The following is an 18,734-nucleotide window of genomic DNA, read 5'->3' as shown; positions in this document are numbered from 1 at the left end:
AGATAAATGGTATTAGGAATTACTTCTGTTAGTAACATATTTTAGCTGCTCCTTACATTTTGCTGCTAGAAATGACAGTTGGTCACTATTTAAAGAGTAGCCCTTTTTGGAGGGTCACTAAAAAAACTGTTTAGAGTTCAGAGCAGACCTGCTCTTTGAGTTTTGGGTTTGTTGTTTCCTTTTTTTTTTTTTTTTTGCAAATAGTTTGGTCTTTGGAAAGGAAAAGAAGGAATAGAAGAGCATTTGCCCTTCTTAATAAAAAAATTATCTTGAAAGGATCTCTTTAGGTGCTGTGATGATTCTTTTGAAGAAGCAAGGTAATGCAATGACAGTGAAATCAATAAAAGTAGCCCAAGTTAGATGTGTACTGATTTATATCCTGAAAGAATAAATTATCATCATGAGTTTTTAATTTAAGAGATTATGAGAAAGCAATGCAAAATAACATCTTTGTTATATGCATGTGCACAGATGCTGTATTTTAATTGCTTCTTATGGCTGAAAATTATCCAGTCCTAATTGGAAGGTGATCCTTTCCTAAGCAGTTCTCAGTGTGGTCTTGTGGATTATGTGCTGGTAGAGCTGCTTAAGAGCTGTGTCCTCTTGAGTGTCTCTTGAGGAAGGCTTAACCCACTGACTTAAAATCTCCTGGAATTTTGAGTCTCTTAGGTAACAGAGGAAAAAATTGCTTTTGGAAAAGCTACCTAGTAATATTCCAAATTTAACTTGGAGTTTAATGATTATGACAATTATATTGCTACAACTTGCAGTAAATATAATGGAAACATGTTTAGTATATGTTCTCCCAGCACAGTATTGGTTTAATCTGATCAAAATAACTAAAGGCTTAAGCTTACATGGCTCAGTAATTAGTAAGCTATGGCTAAGTGGAAAATAGATAATAGAGAACAGTATAAATGTCTGTTTCTCCATTTACTGAAAGTCTAGGCAGCAAAAGTTAATAGGTGCAATTGTTTGCCTCAGTATCCTTTTCTACCTAATAAAACCCACAACTGCTATAGAGTGCAGTTCTCTTACTAGAGCAGAGTAGATTCACATGACAACTAAAACTAAAAAATCTATCCTTATTTTACCCACTGGGTCCAGAATTAATTGCTTTATGATAGTTACTGAGAAGGATGGAGGAGAGTACAACAAAAGGAGAGTGTAGTGCTTGATGTGGTGGAGATTCTAACTTCCATTTCTACTTCAATTTCCATGTATACTTAAAAACTCAACAGGGACCAAGAATTACTGTGAAATCCAAGGACAGCATTCACAAGTTAGATACATCCTGTTATGTGTATTCATAGAGTGCTTAAATTTTAAAAAGGGAGTAAGAGAGTGGTAGAGGTGAAGGTGCCTAGCAAGATCATGGTGACTTCCCTGCTAAACTTATCTTTTTTTTTTCAGAACACTTCAATGTTTATGAAATGTAGCTTGTGGCACAGCTGGAGCCCAAAATGTAGGACAAATGATCTGCTGCTACCTTGAAAAGGGGAAAAATTAATATATTCCAGAGACAGCCTACATTTTGTGTTGGCTTGCAAAGAGACACTGGGAAATGAAGCTTTGTTCTTGTGAATGGGGTGGTTTCTGAGGCTACTGTTGAATAAAGGAGCAGGCAGGGCCCTCTGCCATCTCCAATACAATGGCTGGGGAAGTGTGCTGGCCTGTAGGAAGTAGCCAGGCTTATCTGCTTTCCCCAAATAGCCTCTCTGTCATCCCTGTTGAAAGCACAGGCTAACTCATGGCTGCATTTCCTGTGCTCTGTGTCCCTGTGCAGGCCTGGCTTCCCCAAGTGCACTGACACCAACAGCATCCCCTTTCCGGCAGAAGTCTACCACCCCAGTTACAAAGCCCTTGGAAGGTAAGGAAGAAAAATGGCTGAAATATGTTCAGGCTTATTTACTTCCTGCCAATTAACAGGTTTTACTTTCTGGTTTGCTTAGAAATTGAAGCCAGGCCTGACATGCAGTTGGAATCAGATATGAAGCTTGACAAGTTGGAGTCATTCTTGGGAAGGCTGAATAACAAAGGTTGGTAGAGTTACAAAGGGTGGCAGTATATCCACCCTCTAACTTTAGTAAATTGATTAAAGTGCCCCTTAGTTAAAATATCTGGTAGCAGAAACTGAATATTTCTTTGCTCAGTTACTGAAAATTTTATTTTTGTGATTCAGTCTTTGCTAAATTTTAAAAAAAGCCTTTTGCAATTGTATTACAAGTGTACAGTAAAATAAATCACAGATGCCTAAATAACTTTCTTAACTCTCTGGAAACAGGGATGTACACATCCTTTTGTAGGGCAGAATTTCCTAAGAGCACACAGCCAGTCTGAACCATATTGCCATATACAGTGAAACATCTTTAAATGTAGTTGAATCCTATCAAAATCAAAATAGGATACTAAGCTGCTCCCAAGCACAATTCATTCACTTTCCTGCTTTTTTGAAAATTGACTCTCTGTAGCAGCTCATCAACTTTCCCTGCACAGCCTGTTGACTGTTTATGAATCTCTCGAGTTGTCTGGTGTTTCCATCTCACAGGTCTGTCCTCCATTTGTAAGACGAAAATCTTTATTACATCTTTATGTAATTTGTAGTGTAACAGATACCATAAACAAGTGTATTCACATTTCAGTACAGGAGGCACTAGCATAAGATAATGACTGTGCCATACTCACTTGTCTGAAGTAGTGACTTTTCCCCTTGTGATTCTAGATCTTTTCAAAGGCAGGAATTACACAGTTGGAGGCAAGATGGAATATACAAAACCTAAAATGCTTACATCACCATACTATAGCAACTCATTTATAATGTCCAAGTTTTCATTTAGCCTTATTTCCCTACCATTTTGTATAATGGTTATTGCATATGAGTTACAGGTCACTGTTTTAATATTCTTTATCAACACACTTTTCTACCATAAATTTAAAAAAACTAACACAAAAAAACCCCAACAAAAACCAAAATACCACCACCACACTGAAAAAAAATTACCCAGGCAACTACCAAACAAGCCATGTTTACCTTTTCTAGACTTAGAAACTCTAGTATGGTTATTTACTGGGTGAGGTGGTTTTTTCTTACAGTTTCTGGGATGCAAGAGACAGTGCTGACAGTTACAGGAAGGTCTGTGAAAGAGGTGATGAAGCTGGATGATGATGAAACATTTTCCAAATTTTATCGCCATGTGGATTTCCCTTCCTCCTCAGTGCCTTTGGACTTTAATGAGGACTTCGATGCCATCTTTGATCCTTATGCACCAAAGTAAGAATTACTTTTCCCCCATTGTTTTGAATGCTGAGACAAGGGCAGTGTTCAAAATGTTCAGCTCTAAGTCATCCTTATTGGGCACATTCATTTCTTCTGAAATCATGCTCCTGCCTGAATTGAGGAACTGATCCTGATTTATTGTCGTTAGATGATTCTGACTAGAAAAATTACCTGATGATTACAAACAGTACTTGTTTTTCAGGTTGACATCTTCTGTAGCAGAGCACAAACGTGCAGTTAGGCCCACACGCAGAGTCCAGTCCTCCAGAAACCCCCTGAAAATGCTTGCAGCAAGACAAGATATTCTACATGAGTATACTGAACAAAGACTTAATGTTGCCTTCATGGAGTCAAAGAGAATGAAAGTAGAAAAAAGTAAGCCAGCAGGATGATTTTTACAAGAAACCATCTTGCCTTTGTAATTAAAAAAAAATCCCAATGCAAAAAATGGAACTGAAGGGATGGAATGTATTCTCTGAGTGGCAATAAATGGATTGAGGTATAAGGTAAATGTAGACTGTCTAGGAGGCCTGGAGAGAAGGGCAGGTGTGTTTTCCTCATGGAAAGCTACCTATAGCCACCTCCTGTGCACAGATTTAATTATTTATTTTTAGCACAATCACCTTGTGCAGAGAGAGAGAGCCAGGATGCCTGCAGGGTGTGCAGGGTGAGGAGGTCAAGGAAAGCAGATCGAACCTCGCCATGCTGGGGTGAGAGCTGGCAAGAGTGGATGAATTTTTGTTCAGATACACTGCCCTCAATTTTGGGTCTTAATTTTCTCTCAGAAAGTGGAATTAGCCTTCTTGACTCCTTCTGATTAATTTCCATAGAGGATCAGTGCTTTGTGGCAGGGCTTACAAGGTGTTTTACTTGTGAATTTGCTTTTTCCTGACAACCAGACAGACAACAAAGACGTTGTTGTAAAATTTATTCAAAGATTTGTCCAGCCACTCTTACATTTTGGGGTACAAGTTATCCTTACTACACTTGAGTAAAGAAAGATCATCTGTAACTATTGATTGTATTGATGAAAACGCTAACTATATATGTAATACTTTGTTGCCATCTCATGAGAAGGATTTCCCTGAATTATAAATTCAAAAAGTGTCTTGCCTTTGGCTGAGCAATAAACAAAAGTAGACAAGAATCTGACCGTAAATTTACAGTAAAACATGGCTAAGACTTTGAAATGTAAATAAGTGTTGCATACACAGTCTCAGCCAAATTTTAAGGGAATAACAGTTAATTAGCCTTGTCTCTGTGCTGTCTTTTATTATTAATTGCTTAAAAGGCATTGAAGATCTGCACAGTACTTCACAAAACATTGGGTAGGATGGTTCCTAGTAAAGCTGGTATTCATGCCAATTCTGACACTGACAGTGTACTCTTGGATATCTAGAAATTAAGATAGTCCTAAACCCACAAATCTTTGGGGTAGTGGTTAATGTGCCTTTACTGTTGCTATGGAGAAGAAGAAAAACTGGAAATAATGGTCAGAAATTATTTTCTTAATGCAACAACTAATTTTTTATTATAATTTTTTTTATTTTTATATCTGTCTGTCTTTCCTCCAATTTCTTGTCATGTACAAGTGTCTACAAATTCAAATTTCTCAGAAGTAGCACTTGCTGGCCTGGCAAGCAAAGAGAATTTCAGCAACATTAGCCTGCGGAGTGTTAATCTAACAGAGCAGAACTCTAACAACAGTGCTGTGCCGTACAAGAAGCTAATGCTGCTGCAAATTAAAGGTATGCTGGAACTGCTTTTACTTTCCATAAATAATAGGCTGAATGTAACATGTGGGAGCTGCTACCACATTTAGATGCTTAGCTTGTTCTAAATCTTCAGGATCCCAAAATCTGAAAAAATAAGTGGTAATTGTGTAAAAAAATTAAACCTTACAAATGGGTTTGCATTGGTCCACTGGTGTGTGTTTCCCAAAGAGAAAACAATATTTCAGAATATTTCAATATAAATTCTGGCTATCCCCTGTGGAAATTTTTTAACTGTCCCATTCTTCCAGTGCTCAATATAATTTGGAAATGATGTGACAGTGTTCTTCCTCCACTTCCCCTTATAGTTCATGGTAACATATCTGATTCTGCAAATAGCTAGGTTTTGGAAAGCAAAATTCTTAAAATCCTAAATTCTTAAAACTTTTTACTGCCTACAGAAATTGTGCTATGACTTCACTTAAGCAAATGTAAAAGGTTCTGGAATTTTGCTGCTGTCTACCATTTACTTAATTCATTTCTTTCCAGAAGGACACAGAGTTGTTAAAGCAAGAACAGGAAATAATAGAAATATTAGTTGATAGGAGACAACATTTTTTTTTTTCCTGTGAGTAAACTTTTTTTCCACAGTAGTAGTCTTTTAATTATTCTTAAACAGTCAGTTTCCACATATTTTGCTAAATGTGCTGGGATTGTTTGTATTTCATTCAAAACAAATTAGACCGTGGCATTTGATAGTAGTAGTTGAAGGAATATAATTAGCTTTGTTTTCTCTTTAGGAAGAAGACATGTTCAAACAAGATTAGTTGAACCAAGAGCCTCATCACTGAACAGCGGAGACTGTTTCCTGTTGTTAACTCCACATTTATGTTTCTTGTGGGTAGGAGAGTTTGCAAATGTCATAGAAAAAGCAAAGGTCAGTACTGTTGTGAGGTTTTATTTATTATTTATTTTTAGAACCTTTGCAATATGTGTCTCTGATAAAATTGAGCCTTAGTGCCACTTCTCTCAAAAAGTGGCATGTAATTGATAGTCTGTGACAGGGAGATATGCAGGATTCCTGAAAATATGTTTTAGGTCATGCACTGAATGAAAGCTGGCATTTGTGAAGGAGTGTGTAGTTTGTGAAGCTGTAAGAGAAAAAAGGATATCCTCAGGATACAGACTAAACTAAAAAAAAAAAAAATTAGTCTGAATTGCAGGATGTCCTTTTCATTCCCATGTCCACTGAGATCAGTCTTGCTTTAAGGCAAATGAAAGAATGAATGCATTTATGTAAAATTTTTTTCTAGTGTCTGTTTATTTAGTGCAATAAATAATAACAATTTCTTCTGCTATTTGCTGTATTATATCTCATTTGCCTTCTCACTGAGCAAGAATATTGCACAAGTATTCCAAAGACTTAAGCAATCCTGTTCAGATAACTGTTAATCTCTTAGGCTTCAGAACTTGCAACTTTAATTCAGACAAAGAGGGAACTTGGCTGTAGAGCTTCTTATATACAGACTATAGAAGAAGGAATAAATACCCATACCCACGCAGCCAAAGACTTCTGGAAACTCCTTGGTGGACAGACAAATTACCAGTGTAAGCATTGTTATAGTTACAGTATCTGATACTCTACCACAATAAAATAGTAGAGTTGGTTCTCTTTAGTAAAGATAGATGGAGTTAATTTTTTTTTCCTGTTATTTTTGACAATCTTTCCCTTAAGCCGCTGGAAGTCCTGAAGAAGACGAAATGTACGAAGCCGCAATAATAGAAACAAATTGCATTTACCGCCTTGTAGAGGATAAACTCATTCCTGAGGATGACTACTGGGGCAAGGTGCCAAAATGTACCCTGCTACAACCAAAAGAGGTATTGTGCCACTAACTGCTCCTGTGGTAAGTGCAGGAACATGCAGCTGGTAATGACTTGCAGTAACTGCAAATGCTTGTGGAGAGGATCGCTGAAAACTGGGTCCTCTGTGTTTCTGAAAGGTTTCTGCATGCTTTGCTGTCCAGAGTGTGCTGCAAGGTCTCAAGAAATTATTATTCACATTATCTTCATAGTAAAATACCATTTTAGGAAGTGTAAATCTTTTTTGTCAACAGTGGCTTACCCCAGAGTCATAAAGTGCAAAATAAGTTGCACTTGGGAAAAACAAAACAAAATAAAACCTGCTTCTATTTCTATCCCTAGCTGACTTTTCCTCTTCCAACAAACATTTCACCCATCTAAGTCAGAATGAGAGCAGGTTTCTAAAATGAGGATATGATGCATTTTCTTGAAAGTATTGAAGTCACTGCCTTTTTGCCTATATTGTGTGTTCTGTCAGCCCTCCCTGGCTGTAGGACAAGGCATAGGTCTGAAATGTCGGAGAAAGCTGCTGAAACTGGACAGCTATCAGGCATGCAACAGAACCAGATTTTTAGCAGTAAGAGCTCTCTAATCTGCTAGTGACTTCAGCTACATAATGATACACATCACAGCATTCCCCCTACTCGCTTCCAGTCATCCTCAAAAACTGGACATCACAATGCAGACCACTGGCCTGTCCTTACTTGCATTGCAGTGCTCTTTGTTACTGTCTATACAGAAACTCATATTTGGAGGATTTTCTGTTCAGCACAAGAAAACTGGAGGATCAGGGTATCACCTAACCTAATAGTAGATTGATTTTTTTTGTTGTTTGGTTTTGATTTTAGGTGCTGGTGTTTGATTTTGGCAGTGAAGTATATGTATGGCATGGAAAAGAAGTTACTTTAGCACAAAGAAAAGTGGCATTCCAGCTGGCAAAACACTTGTGGAATGGCACCTTTGACTACTCCAATTGTGATATTAATCCTCTGGACCCCGGAGAATGCAATCCCCTCATACCCAGGTATTGTAACTCAAATTAGTCTCATTGCAGATACATAGTTTTCTTGCCCTCTTTTCACAGTGTTTAATTTGATTCTCTATCTTTTCTTCCCTTGCACAGAAAGGGACAAGGACGCCCAGACTGGGCTGTATTTGGCAGACTCACAGAACATAACGAGACAATACTGTTCAAAGAAAAATTTCTTGATTGGACAGAACTGAAGAAACTCAATGAGAAGAATTCTAGTGAATCCCTTCACCAGAAGGTGCATATAATAAGCATGCTAGGTATTTCAAACCAGATGACTTAGTTGGGATGGCAGCCAGGGAAGTTTGTGCTCAAGGATCAAGAGTGCTTTTATCTTGTGGGCTTTGACCTAGGGGTCAGAACATCACCTCCTACAGGAAACCCACAGAGTTGTATTATATTATTGTTATTTATAGATTATAATATCATTATATCTTATGTGTTGGTTATATATTATATATAAATAATGATATATTTATTGTTATTGTTATTATTAATAATATATGAGCCAGGCAGCTCAATGAATACTGCTGAGGTGGCTCTGACAGGGCTTCCAACAATGACAAGTTACTAAAGTACTGAAATATGCAGGAGTCAAAATGTTTGACTGGAACTGTGGGGCAAGGAAAAAAAAATGCTGTTGTCAAAGAAATCCCTTCTCTGTGTTTTCTGACAGGAAGAATCCAGATCTGACTCTAAACCATATGATGTCATGCTAATGGTAGCTGTGCCTCAAACAACTGTGGGCACAGTCTTGGATGGAATGAATATTGGCCGGGGTTATGGACTGGTAGAAGGAGAAGATGGGAGGCAGTTTGAAATTATCACTGCCTCTGTGGATGTCTGGCATATCCTGGAATTCGATTATAGTAGACTGCCTAAGCAGAGCATAGGGCAGTTCCATGAGGGAGACACATACGTGGTGAAGTGGAAGTACATGGTGAGCACTACAGGTTAGTGAACAATTCCATTTCATCCTGCTGAAACATGCAGAAATGCAGCTAAAACTCTGCTGTTAGTGGTGACATCCAGACCTAGATTTCCATGGATGTGAGACAGTTTGAAAGGTTAGGGATGCTAATTTCGCCTTTCTAGGTCATTAAAATGTAAAGTTTTGTATTTTGTTTAAAAGAAAGCAGTAGAAAATAAAGAAGTTGTAGCTATTTTTGGTACACCAGATGTAATGCTTCCATCTCTGCTTTTACCCACCATTGGTGGTGTACATGTTCACAGGACAGTTCATTATGCCCACAGCTTAACACCAAAATAGTTAGGCAGCTGGACTAATGGCAGTGGTCTGAATGTCTCGCAAAAGAGATAGGCTTAGCAACAAGAAAAACCTTTGGTGGTTATGGAGATCAAATAACAATGACAGGAAAAGCCCTTGCCAGCTCATTGCCCTTGCTATCCCTTCTGCTGTTGCTGGAAACCCTTTGATCTGGGTTTGAGGCTCAGCAGTGTTCTGACAAAGAGCCTGAGAGCAGCAGGCAAAGCCTGAGGACCAGTCAGCTCAATAAGCCCACTGGAACTCTCCCTTCTGGCACTAAACTAAGAATAGGTGGTTTTTGTGGTAAGTTAAAAACAAATAGTCTAAAACTGATTGTTCCAAATAGAGTTTATTAAAGTCAGTTGAAAGCACATAACAGTTATACAGCTTCAGGCTTTTAGCCAAAAAAATGTAGGTAGGTCTTAGTCAGGATCATTGAGATCAGATACTGGCAAATCCAAGAAAAATACGAAAGCTTGTAAGTCTTGGGAGAAGTGGGTAACACTAGTACTGAACTGTAAACAGACTTCTAATCCAAATGGATGAAAACATATTCCATCACTCCAAAACAGAATAAATTTTTATGTAGGAGGCAGTACTTTTATGGGCTGAATGTACAGATAAGAATGAAACCCATAAATTTTAAAGTAAGTAGTGTTTTGAGTATTCTCAACTTGAAAAAAACAGGATGCTTTCTCCTAAGTGTTTCACTTGGATGCTGCTCAGCACTGCTGGAATCAAGGCAGATGTTTTAACATTTTTTTTTCAAATCTGTTTTAAAACTCTTGGGTTTTTTAAAATCTTTGATTTCATTCTAACTCTTTATTCTCTATTCACTGTAAAGACTGCAATATTCTGTAAGTGGTTGTGTTGTGAATTTCACTTGCTGTAAACATTATTTGCTTATCATAACAAGTAAATGCCGACTCTTAAGGAGAAAAAAAAAAGCAGCTCCTCTCCCGCTGCCAAAGAACAGTGTGTAATGTGGAAAATCAGCCATAATGCACTCTCTGCTAACATTACTGGACAGGCCATTTCACATGCAAATTGGCTCAAATGCTGTCAGTTATTTTTCTCCAGATAGTAACAGGTCTTTCTACATCTCTTTCTCCAGCCAAGACAGGCATCTCTGCCTGTGGGCTTACATCCACCTGAGGAGACAATGCCAGCTCTGCATGGGGACACTCTGGCTTGGAGACTTAATGTTCCTCCAATTGCACATTTTTGTCTTTCCTGTTCTGGATGGGATAGTGCTGAGCTGGCAGATGAGATGAAACCATGTGCTGTTTAAACCTATAGCCAGAATATTTTCTTCAGCATGTGCTCTCTGTTTCACAGTTGGAAGCAGACAAAAAGGAGAGCAACAAGTACGGGCTGTTGGAAAAGAGAAATGTGTGTATTTCTTTTGGCAAGGAAGGCACTCCACAGTGAGTGAGAAAGGAACATCAGCTCTCATGACAGTGGAACTTGATGAAGAGAGAGGAGCACAGGTGAGCTTCCTAGATGGCAGACCTGGTAAGATCTGCCTGTCTGGATAGCCATGAACAGTAAACAGGAATGATCTTCTTTGCCTCCTCCCTTTCTGTAAACGTGTTCTTGCCATTACAAATAAAGACCTCAAAATTACTTTTGACATTATTCCAATTGCCAGAGACACATAAGCTCCTTTATGTACTGTCATTCCCAAATGCTGCTTCTAAGGATATTTCTAAAAATGGCTGAAGAAGAAGGTCTTTTCTCCTTTCCCTGCAGGATTAGATGAACCACAATTGCACAGATTCATGCCATCCTTTCAAGTGCATGTTCAGAGAGCAGGACTGTCTTCCTAGTGCCAAGGAGAAGCACTTTTTGCAGGCCAAGGCAAAAAAATACATTGGAAATTTTGAATTTGCTTACTCTGTAATTACATATTAATTGCATTGTTTGCAGAGATTCTAGGAAATGAAGGTGAAGCTGAGAGGACAGGCTAATTTGCTTTGTCTTTAGGCAGACTTGGGCTTTCCTGTGGCTTCACTGTTACCAGCATACAAGATGGATGGATTAAAGTTAGTTTCTGTGCCTTGGTCCTGCTTTAATTAGTTTTTTAACAGCAGCATAGAAATGACCAGCAAGACAGGAGTTCATAGAGGAGAAATATAAGGGCCCTTGATCAAGAGTGTGAGAGTCTCTGCAACATAGCTGATTTAGGAATTGGCTATATCAGTTTCATACTCCTTATGCAATGTTTAGTGAGCAAAGAGCATGCATGTTATCAAAGAAACCAGTTTTATAGCAAATTTTGAACCTACTTCAGTTCCTATGTTATCTCCATAATGGTTTCAGTGAACATCGGTCAAGGTGGACAGGTTCTGTAAATATTCATAAAATTCAAAAAAGGTTAGTTTAAACCAATTTAAATTAAAGTTCATTTGGTATTCCATTATCCTCTGAAACTCAATTGTTGGATTCCAGCTAGAGTTTCTTTTAATATGCAGGCCACATATGGAACCCATTGCGCGCTGATATATGGTAATTTAAACAATAGTCAGCAGTTATAAAGTAGAAGGAAAGCCATCTTTGTGGGTGGCCATAACTATATAATTTTTAATAATCCATAGAGACCAGTTTTCCTGAGTGTGTATACTTCTTTTATTTTTTTAATGAAGAGTGGTGCGTTCAATTTCCAGGTACAAGTCCTTCAAGGGAAAGAACCACCGTGCTTCTTGCAGTGTTTCCAAGGAGGGATGATTGTGCATGCTGGAAGAAGGGAAGAGGAAGAAGAAAATGCACAAAGTAAATTATTGTTAGTTAAGAGTTTCTGCCCCAAAATCCTTTTTTAGCTGTTGTGGAGAGCTTTGTATTCAGCCTCAACTACCCTACTCTGTAGAAAAGAAAAATTAATGCATGAAACTCTTGAGACAGCTTTGCAATGCTTTGTTTCAAGGTAGCCTTTTTCTTCTTTGAGCAGAGAAGAGATTTTGTCACCCTAGAGCATGCTGACTTGATTGTATTGATGCACATATAATTTTTTTTAGTTTGATTTTGCTTAAGCCAAGTTCCCATTTGCTTTAAAGTATGCCCTTTTCTACACAGTGTGGGGAGGAAGAGTGTTTTTATGAGCAGTTCTTCTGCTCCAAAGAAAGCTCTAAGTTTTTATTCCCCAGTCATTGCTTTTTGTAACATATTCTTTGAATGCAGAAGGAGAATTTCAGTGGAAGTGTAGCTTGGAGATGCTTCAGTTTTCACTTGACTGTGACCTTATGTTCCTAAGATGCAGAGGGAAAAAAGAGCTGAACAGGAGGAATACTGTGTTTGTTTCCCTTCTTCACCATATGAAACAGCAGAACTTGACTCTTCTGCTCTGTTAAGCTCTTCAGCTCTCAGTACTTGTGCTCTTGTAGCAAGGTTTTAGAAGGCATCTCTCCTGCCCAGGGTTTCTGAAGTAATGTTAGCCAAACCTGGTGCTTAGCTAGTTCGTTCTGTCACAACGTAGGCATGCAGGAGGTGAAATTCATCCAGTATGAGAACAACTGTTCCAGAGCAGAGGTTTTAAATTTTCAGTCCCATGTGATTTTATAATAGTGCTGCTCTGTTCCTGTCTGCTCCAGGTGATTGGAGGCTTTATTGTGTGCGAGGAGAAGTTCCCAATGAAGGAAACTTACTTGAAGTAGCGTGTCACTGCAGCAGCCTGCGTTCCAGGACATCCATGATTGTCCTTAATATCAACAAAGCTCTCATCTACCTGTGGCATGGCTGCAAAGCACAGGCTCACACCAAGGATGTAGGAAGAACAGCAGCCAATAAAATAAAAGAACAGTGAGTGTCTGATCTATATTTTGGAGATGATTATATAGACTACCAATTTACTTGAAGCAGTCTTACTCAAAGAAAATTTGAAATAAATAAAGCTGTCCTCTAAGTACAAATGCAGCATGTGTATGCTTTGTCAGGAGGAAGAGTGAAGGTTGGTTGGTTTGGTAGGGTGGAGAAAACTCATATCCTGTAATTGCTTTCATTTGACTGGAGGTCAAATGCATTTATGAATAAACTCATAGAATGGTTAGAAGGGACCTTAAAGATCATCTAACTCCAGTCTCCCTGCCAAGGGCAGAGATACCTTCCACTAGACCAAATTGCTCAAAGCCCCATGCAACTTGGCCTTGAACCCTTCCAGGGATGGGGCGCCCACTTTCTTCCTACTATACTAATTACAATTAAAACAAAGTCATTTTCCATTTTCAGTGAGATGTTAAACATCTGAATAGCAGATTAAAGGGCATTTGATAGCAGGATTAGAATCCAGCCTTGTGAGTAAGGAAGAGGAAATTAACTTGGGAAAGCATGTAAGGAGGACAGCAGCCATTACAAAAGCAGGCAGTGACGATCCCTACTGAGAACTCCTGTGAGCATCTCCTTCACTCTGGGAATGGGATCCAAATGCTACAAGAATAGCTGTTGAATTTCCCTGTCTTGTTTTTGGATAATTTTTCAAAGTGCTTGTGTTGGCCTGAAGTGTGCAACAAGCCTGTAAGGTACTTTTGGGGTCCACTAATGCGAGTGGCCAGCAGGTTTGTGTGTTAGCTGTGTTTGGGGCAGGAGCAATATGAGTCCAATCTCTCTTTGTGTTTTATAGGTGTCCACTGGAGGCAGGGCTGCACAGCAGCAGCAAGGTGACGATTCATGAATGTGATGAAGGGTCAGAGCCCTTGGGATTCTGGGACGCACTGGGGAGGAGAGATCGGAAGGCCTATGACTGCATGTTGCAAGGTAGATCTGCCTTCCTGGACTTGGCACTCACATTTTACTCTACTAGTCTACAGTGTTGTCAGATTTAATGTAAAGTTTTTGAAGAATTTTTTGGTGGTTGAGTAGAGAAATGCTTCCAAAAATCTTACTGAGTTAAGTAGTACTGTTCTAGAAGGAAAGTATTGGAAAAACCAAGTGTTTCATTTAGTTCTCCCCTGCTTCTGCTGCCCTCTGTATTCAGGCAGCACATAGCAATAGTTAGCACTGTTACAAATATATTTTGCTTCTCTTCTGAAGGAATTTAAGAGGCAGTTCTCCTCACATTCCTGTCCAGACTTTGCTTTGAAACTGCCAACAAAGGTAGCAGGGGAATTGATTTGCCAAGTGGAAAATTTGTCAGCTAACTCTGCGATGGGCTTGCTTCACTTAAGCTGCAGAACAGCGGGTTATGAAATGGCTGATACTAACTAACCAGGATCAGATTCAGACTGATGGCAGCCAGCCCCTCAGCTCAACTTTTTACAGCTGTTGCTAGTCCCTCAAGACATCTGGTTGTCTTTCCTGATTTTTCAAAACCCAGAAAATTAACAGTAATTTTTAAAGTGTATTGTTAGCTTTTACAGTTAAGTCTAACATTTTTTGTTGTGGCTCTTCTTAATTTTTGTTCTTTAAAGATCCTGGAAAGTTTAATTTCACGCCCCGCCTGTTCAGCCTCAGTAGTTCATCAGGAGAATTCTCAGCCACTGAGTATGTTTACCCTTCAAGAGACCCTGCTGTCATCAATTCCATGCCATTCTTGCAAGAGGATCTTTACACTGCCCCACAGCCAGGTATGTGCTTTAAAATACTTAAGTAACAAGAAAACAGATGACTTTATCCTGCATTGGGCAGTATCTTAGTAATTGTAAGCACTTCTAACTTGATATATCACAGGAAAATGTGTGCACATGATGCTTATACAGTACTAAGCAGTAACAGTAATTTTTCCATGATGAAGATGCTGAGAAATAATCAAGTGTATGTATGTATGCCAGAAGCTTGCTGTAAAAATATGTTGTTTATATCAGAGGATCAAAGTCCAGTTGAAGTTTAGCTGGATAATTAACAAAGAAATTGATAAGATGTGAAGTGATCCTGTTGTGATGCTGGCAAGCATTTAAGACTGGGGTTGTTCAGGGGATTACAAAAACTAATAAGTGGTTGATGATGCATTTGTTATTTTCTGATTGCGTAGCCCTCTTCCTTGTTGACAATCACCATGAAGTGTACCTGTGGCAAGGCTGGTGGCCTGTGGAGAACAAAATCACTGGATCAGCTCGGATCAGGTGGGCTACGGACAGGAAATGCGCCATGGAGACAGTGCTGCGGTACTGCAAAGGTAACAGACTGTTGTGCCTGCTCTGAGTGTGTCACACCTGTCCATGCCCTCTGTCCTCAGCTGAAAGGTGCTCCCCCAATGTTATCAATAAACATCAGTTCATTTGAAGATTGAACATTCCCCACTCTTTCTTAGCAAACCATTTGTTTAGTAACAGCGTTGTTCCCAAATTGCCAAGATACTCTACTGACTCTGCTCTCAGTGGAAAGGCTTTATTTATTGTGTTACACCTCAGAATCACAAGTTAACAGTTTAAACATTCTCACTAAGCCTCCAAGCTTAAGCCTAGTTGGTTCTTGGCAGGACACTTCTGCTGAGCATACCAGAAGGTTTCGTTTACCTGAATTTGGCTAATTTCAGACCATCACACTCTGCTTACTTTATTCTAAGTCTGCTTTTGTAAGATAAGAAAGGCTTTGGGTTAGAAGGAGCTGTTGGGGATTTTCAGCATATATGTTTTAATCTTTGCAGTCAGATACAGTAAAAATACAGAAAAAAACATGTTAAAAGGTCCTATATTAATTAAAAAGAAATCCTGGAAAATTTATTCTTTCTACCTTAAGCTACTTCAGCTTTTCAGGAAAAATTAAATACCCTTAGGAGGTAGCTTTAAAGAGTGGGTGAGATTGCAAACTACTGTACCTTTTGTAATTTCTCCCTCCTTTTTTTTGTATTTTGACTGTTTTTAGGAAAAAATGTAAAGAAGCCCCCCAAATCCTATCTAATTCATGCTGGCCTAGAACCTCTGACATTCACTAATATGTTCCCAAGTTGGGAGCACAGGGAAGACATCGCAGAGATCACAGAAATGGTAAAGCTTTTCATTGCATAATCTGTTTCCTATTGCTAGTAATTGTGCCTTGTGTTGTCAGTTACACTGGTTGTTTCCAATGGCAAGCCCCAAGATCCAGAGGATAAACTTAGAAAGCACAGTTCACCACAGCTAAATTCTGACTGGGAATGTGTATTTCAGAGGCATTGCTTTTTGATTTTTCATGTAACTTCTCATATTCTTTTTTTGTTAAAAACAGAAGGAAAGTGTTACCTGAATCATCTCTTAAAAAGAGATGTGCTGGAGTTTGAGCTTAACAGAATAGCTGCTTCAGTCATGCAGCAATGTGCAGTTCTGGTCTGTTCCCCAGATTCAGAGTGCAGGGGAACAAAACACTTTTCAAAGGATCAGCTGTCTGCAAGGGCTTTGTTACTGACTTCCTCACCTGGGATTCAGAGTCACAGCCAAATTACATGTGGCTGCTTAAAATCTTTCAGTCAAAGGGCATCTCAACACAAATGATGTTTTCTGTTTTGTAAGTCTTCTGCAGACATCCTTAGTAGAAAATGCTGGCTTCATGACTAAAAACAGATTTCAGCCTTAAACTGAGATTCTGGGAAAACAGGATGTCCTTCTGCTAAGTGCAGACCTGTTTTTAGCTGTGAAATTGTTGTAGGGCAGCTCTGTTGGGCTGTGTGCACACCTGGACATACAGCTTTGTGCCCAGGCAGGGCAGGTTATCCCATGCCATCTGCAGATGGCCATGGGCACAGCTGATGCTTTCAGCAGTGTGATCCTGTTCTCTGTTTTCTCCTTTCAGGACGCTGAGGTTTCTAATCAGATAATACTTGTAGAGGATGTGCTGGCCAAGCTGTGTAAAACAGTGTATCCATTAGCAGATCTCTTAGCTAGGCCTCTGCCTGAGGGAGTTGATCCACTGAAGCTTGAAATTTACCTTTCAGATGAGGACTTTGAGGTAAGGAGAGAATAGGTGCACTGTTACTCTGTGCATATATGCCTAACCATGCAAGGAAGTAATTTGCTGGTTGTGCTACTCATCAGTTGTTTTTGCTAATAGTACATCCTTTCATTTTAAATGCAGGTTGCGTTAGATATGACAAGAGAGGAGTACAATGCACTGCCATCTTGGAAGCAAGTTAACCTGAAGAAGGCAAAAGGACTTTTCTAAGCTGTGTTTATGGAAGTGAGCACTAAAGGGATGTCCACTCTCACTTTCTATGTCCTTTAGAAGAATTGTACCCTACATTTACAGAACAAATAAAAATAATCCAAAGTTATTAGTGACTACCTATCTGGAGGTGTGTAATATTATAATAAAAGGCCAAGAGAACTCTTTGAAAATGGAATTCAATTTTGACTCTTAAAGATAATGTTTTTAAGCTCCGTTCTCCTATGCACTTAAACAGTAGTTTCTTGAGCTACTGCTGCAGGTGTCCTTTGGCTATATCCAATACTTGCCATTTTTGTTTTTAAAGAAGTTCTCTTTGTAAAGTGTTATTTTGTTAGTTTGTGGATTACAAAGAATTTATATTTATATAAACACATAGAACAAGTATTTAACAATGCAATATGTATTCACTTTCAAGACTTCCATGTCAAAACTACAGAAAAGTAGCTGATGGCAGTTGCTTGTACTGAATTAGCTATACCACCAATATGTATCTCCTTTGCATTCTGAAAAGTTTCTCTTTGCAATAGTTAATGAATTGTTCTCAGTGCTGCTTCAGGTGCTAAACTGAACAAAGCATTTGTATTTATAGCATGGATTTCTTGAGAAACTATGCGAATCAACCTTTATACTTTATTATCCAAAAATGTATAGTGCCTTGTTTTTTGTGTACAGTTTATATACAAAAAAAAAAGATTGGTCTGCATTTTGAAGATGGCTTAGAACGGTCTCCTATGTTACTTTTATAATAGTAGAAATAAAAACATCTCAGTTTCTAATCCTTGTTGTAAACATTAAACATGTCTTTTGTGATATAAGAACCGAAAGGAAAAGCTTCTGAATAAACTCTTAGCGATGCTCTGACTTGTCATTAATTTGTACTGTAATCTGTACTAGCATTGGAACCTCCCATAACATAGTATTTTCTCAAAATATTTTAACCTTTGATATCTGTGGGTATTGTACAGAGTTATAATTTGAGAAACAGATAATGTAGAAAATAATCAATGTATGAGATAAAGTTGGGCAAAACTTTAATGTTGAATGTTGGAACCTGTCAGTCACACAACTCTGTATTCTTTGGGTTTCCCTGTTTTATATATGAAACCAAAATTATTATGCTGGTTTTCAAAATTTGAAAAAATCTTTTCAACCTTTGTGCAATTGGGAGTAAAATTTGAATTGAAAATGAGCGTTGTGTCTATTCTTTCAATAAGCACTGAAGATAAAATTGTTTTCACTCAGTTAATTAGGACATTGAATAGAATCTTCGAGTAAATATTTGCTTATGGTTTGAAATGTTTTTCAGGCATTTGGCATTTCTATAATAAGCTGTGTGGTTCTCCTCTGTATCCTAGTGGGTTTCACATTTTCATTCCTGTCTGCATAGCTTTCCTTCTTCCCTGCAACCATTTAGAGCTGCTCGTGGTGATATCTCAGGTTTTAGCTTTTCTTGGGGTGGTGCCTGTTGCTGCTCTTGTCATTCTCCTAGGCCAAGGGACTTGAAGTGGGATTTTTTGC

General features: G+C 38.6%; 1 protein-coding gene across 1 annotated transcript in view; it reads left to right on the top strand.

Annotated features, from left to right (window-relative positions):
• The window catches only part of SVIL (supervillin), a 54,506-nt gene extending 36,130 nt beyond the window's left edge, over nt 1–18,376 (top strand). The window contains exons 13-32 of the mRNA XM_054273622.1: nt 1,787–1,870; nt 1,953–2,039; nt 3,094–3,271; nt 3,480–3,652; nt 4,870–5,025; nt 5,790–5,926; nt 6,450–6,597; nt 6,725–6,870; nt 7,701–7,876; nt 7,976–8,120; nt 8,559–8,835; nt 10,488–10,639; nt 11,816–11,921; nt 12,737–12,944; nt 13,762–13,895; nt 14,549–14,704; nt 15,109–15,252; nt 15,942–16,063; nt 16,845–17,000; nt 17,127–18,376. Of these exons, the coding sequence (XP_054129597.1) occupies nt 1,787–1,870; nt 1,953–2,039; nt 3,094–3,271; nt 3,480–3,652; nt 4,870–5,025; nt 5,790–5,926; nt 6,450–6,597; nt 6,725–6,870; nt 7,701–7,876; nt 7,976–8,120; nt 8,559–8,835; nt 10,488–10,639; nt 11,816–11,921; nt 12,737–12,944; nt 13,762–13,895; nt 14,549–14,704; nt 15,109–15,252; nt 15,942–16,063; nt 16,845–17,000; nt 17,127–17,213 (2,972 nt within the window). The 3' untranslated portion in view covers nt 17,214–18,376. The remainder of the gene's footprint in view (nt 1–1,786; nt 1,871–1,952; nt 2,040–3,093; nt 3,272–3,479; nt 3,653–4,869; nt 5,026–5,789; nt 5,927–6,449; nt 6,598–6,724; nt 6,871–7,700; nt 7,877–7,975; nt 8,121–8,558; nt 8,836–10,487; nt 10,640–11,815; nt 11,922–12,736; nt 12,945–13,761; nt 13,896–14,548; nt 14,705–15,108; nt 15,253–15,941; nt 16,064–16,844; nt 17,001–17,126) is intronic.
• Nucleotides 18,377–18,734: the final 358 nt, after the last annotated feature.

Source organism: Melozone crissalis, unplaced genomic scaffold, assembly GCF_028551555.1.
Source record: "Melozone crissalis strain CALT ecotype California unplaced genomic scaffold, PUWL_Pcris_2 ptg000016l_1, whole genome shotgun sequence".
NCBI classification, from domain to species: Eukaryota; Metazoa; Chordata; class Aves; order Passeriformes; family Passerellidae; genus Melozone; species Melozone crissalis.
This window is presented reverse-complemented; position numbering and strand designations above follow the sequence as displayed.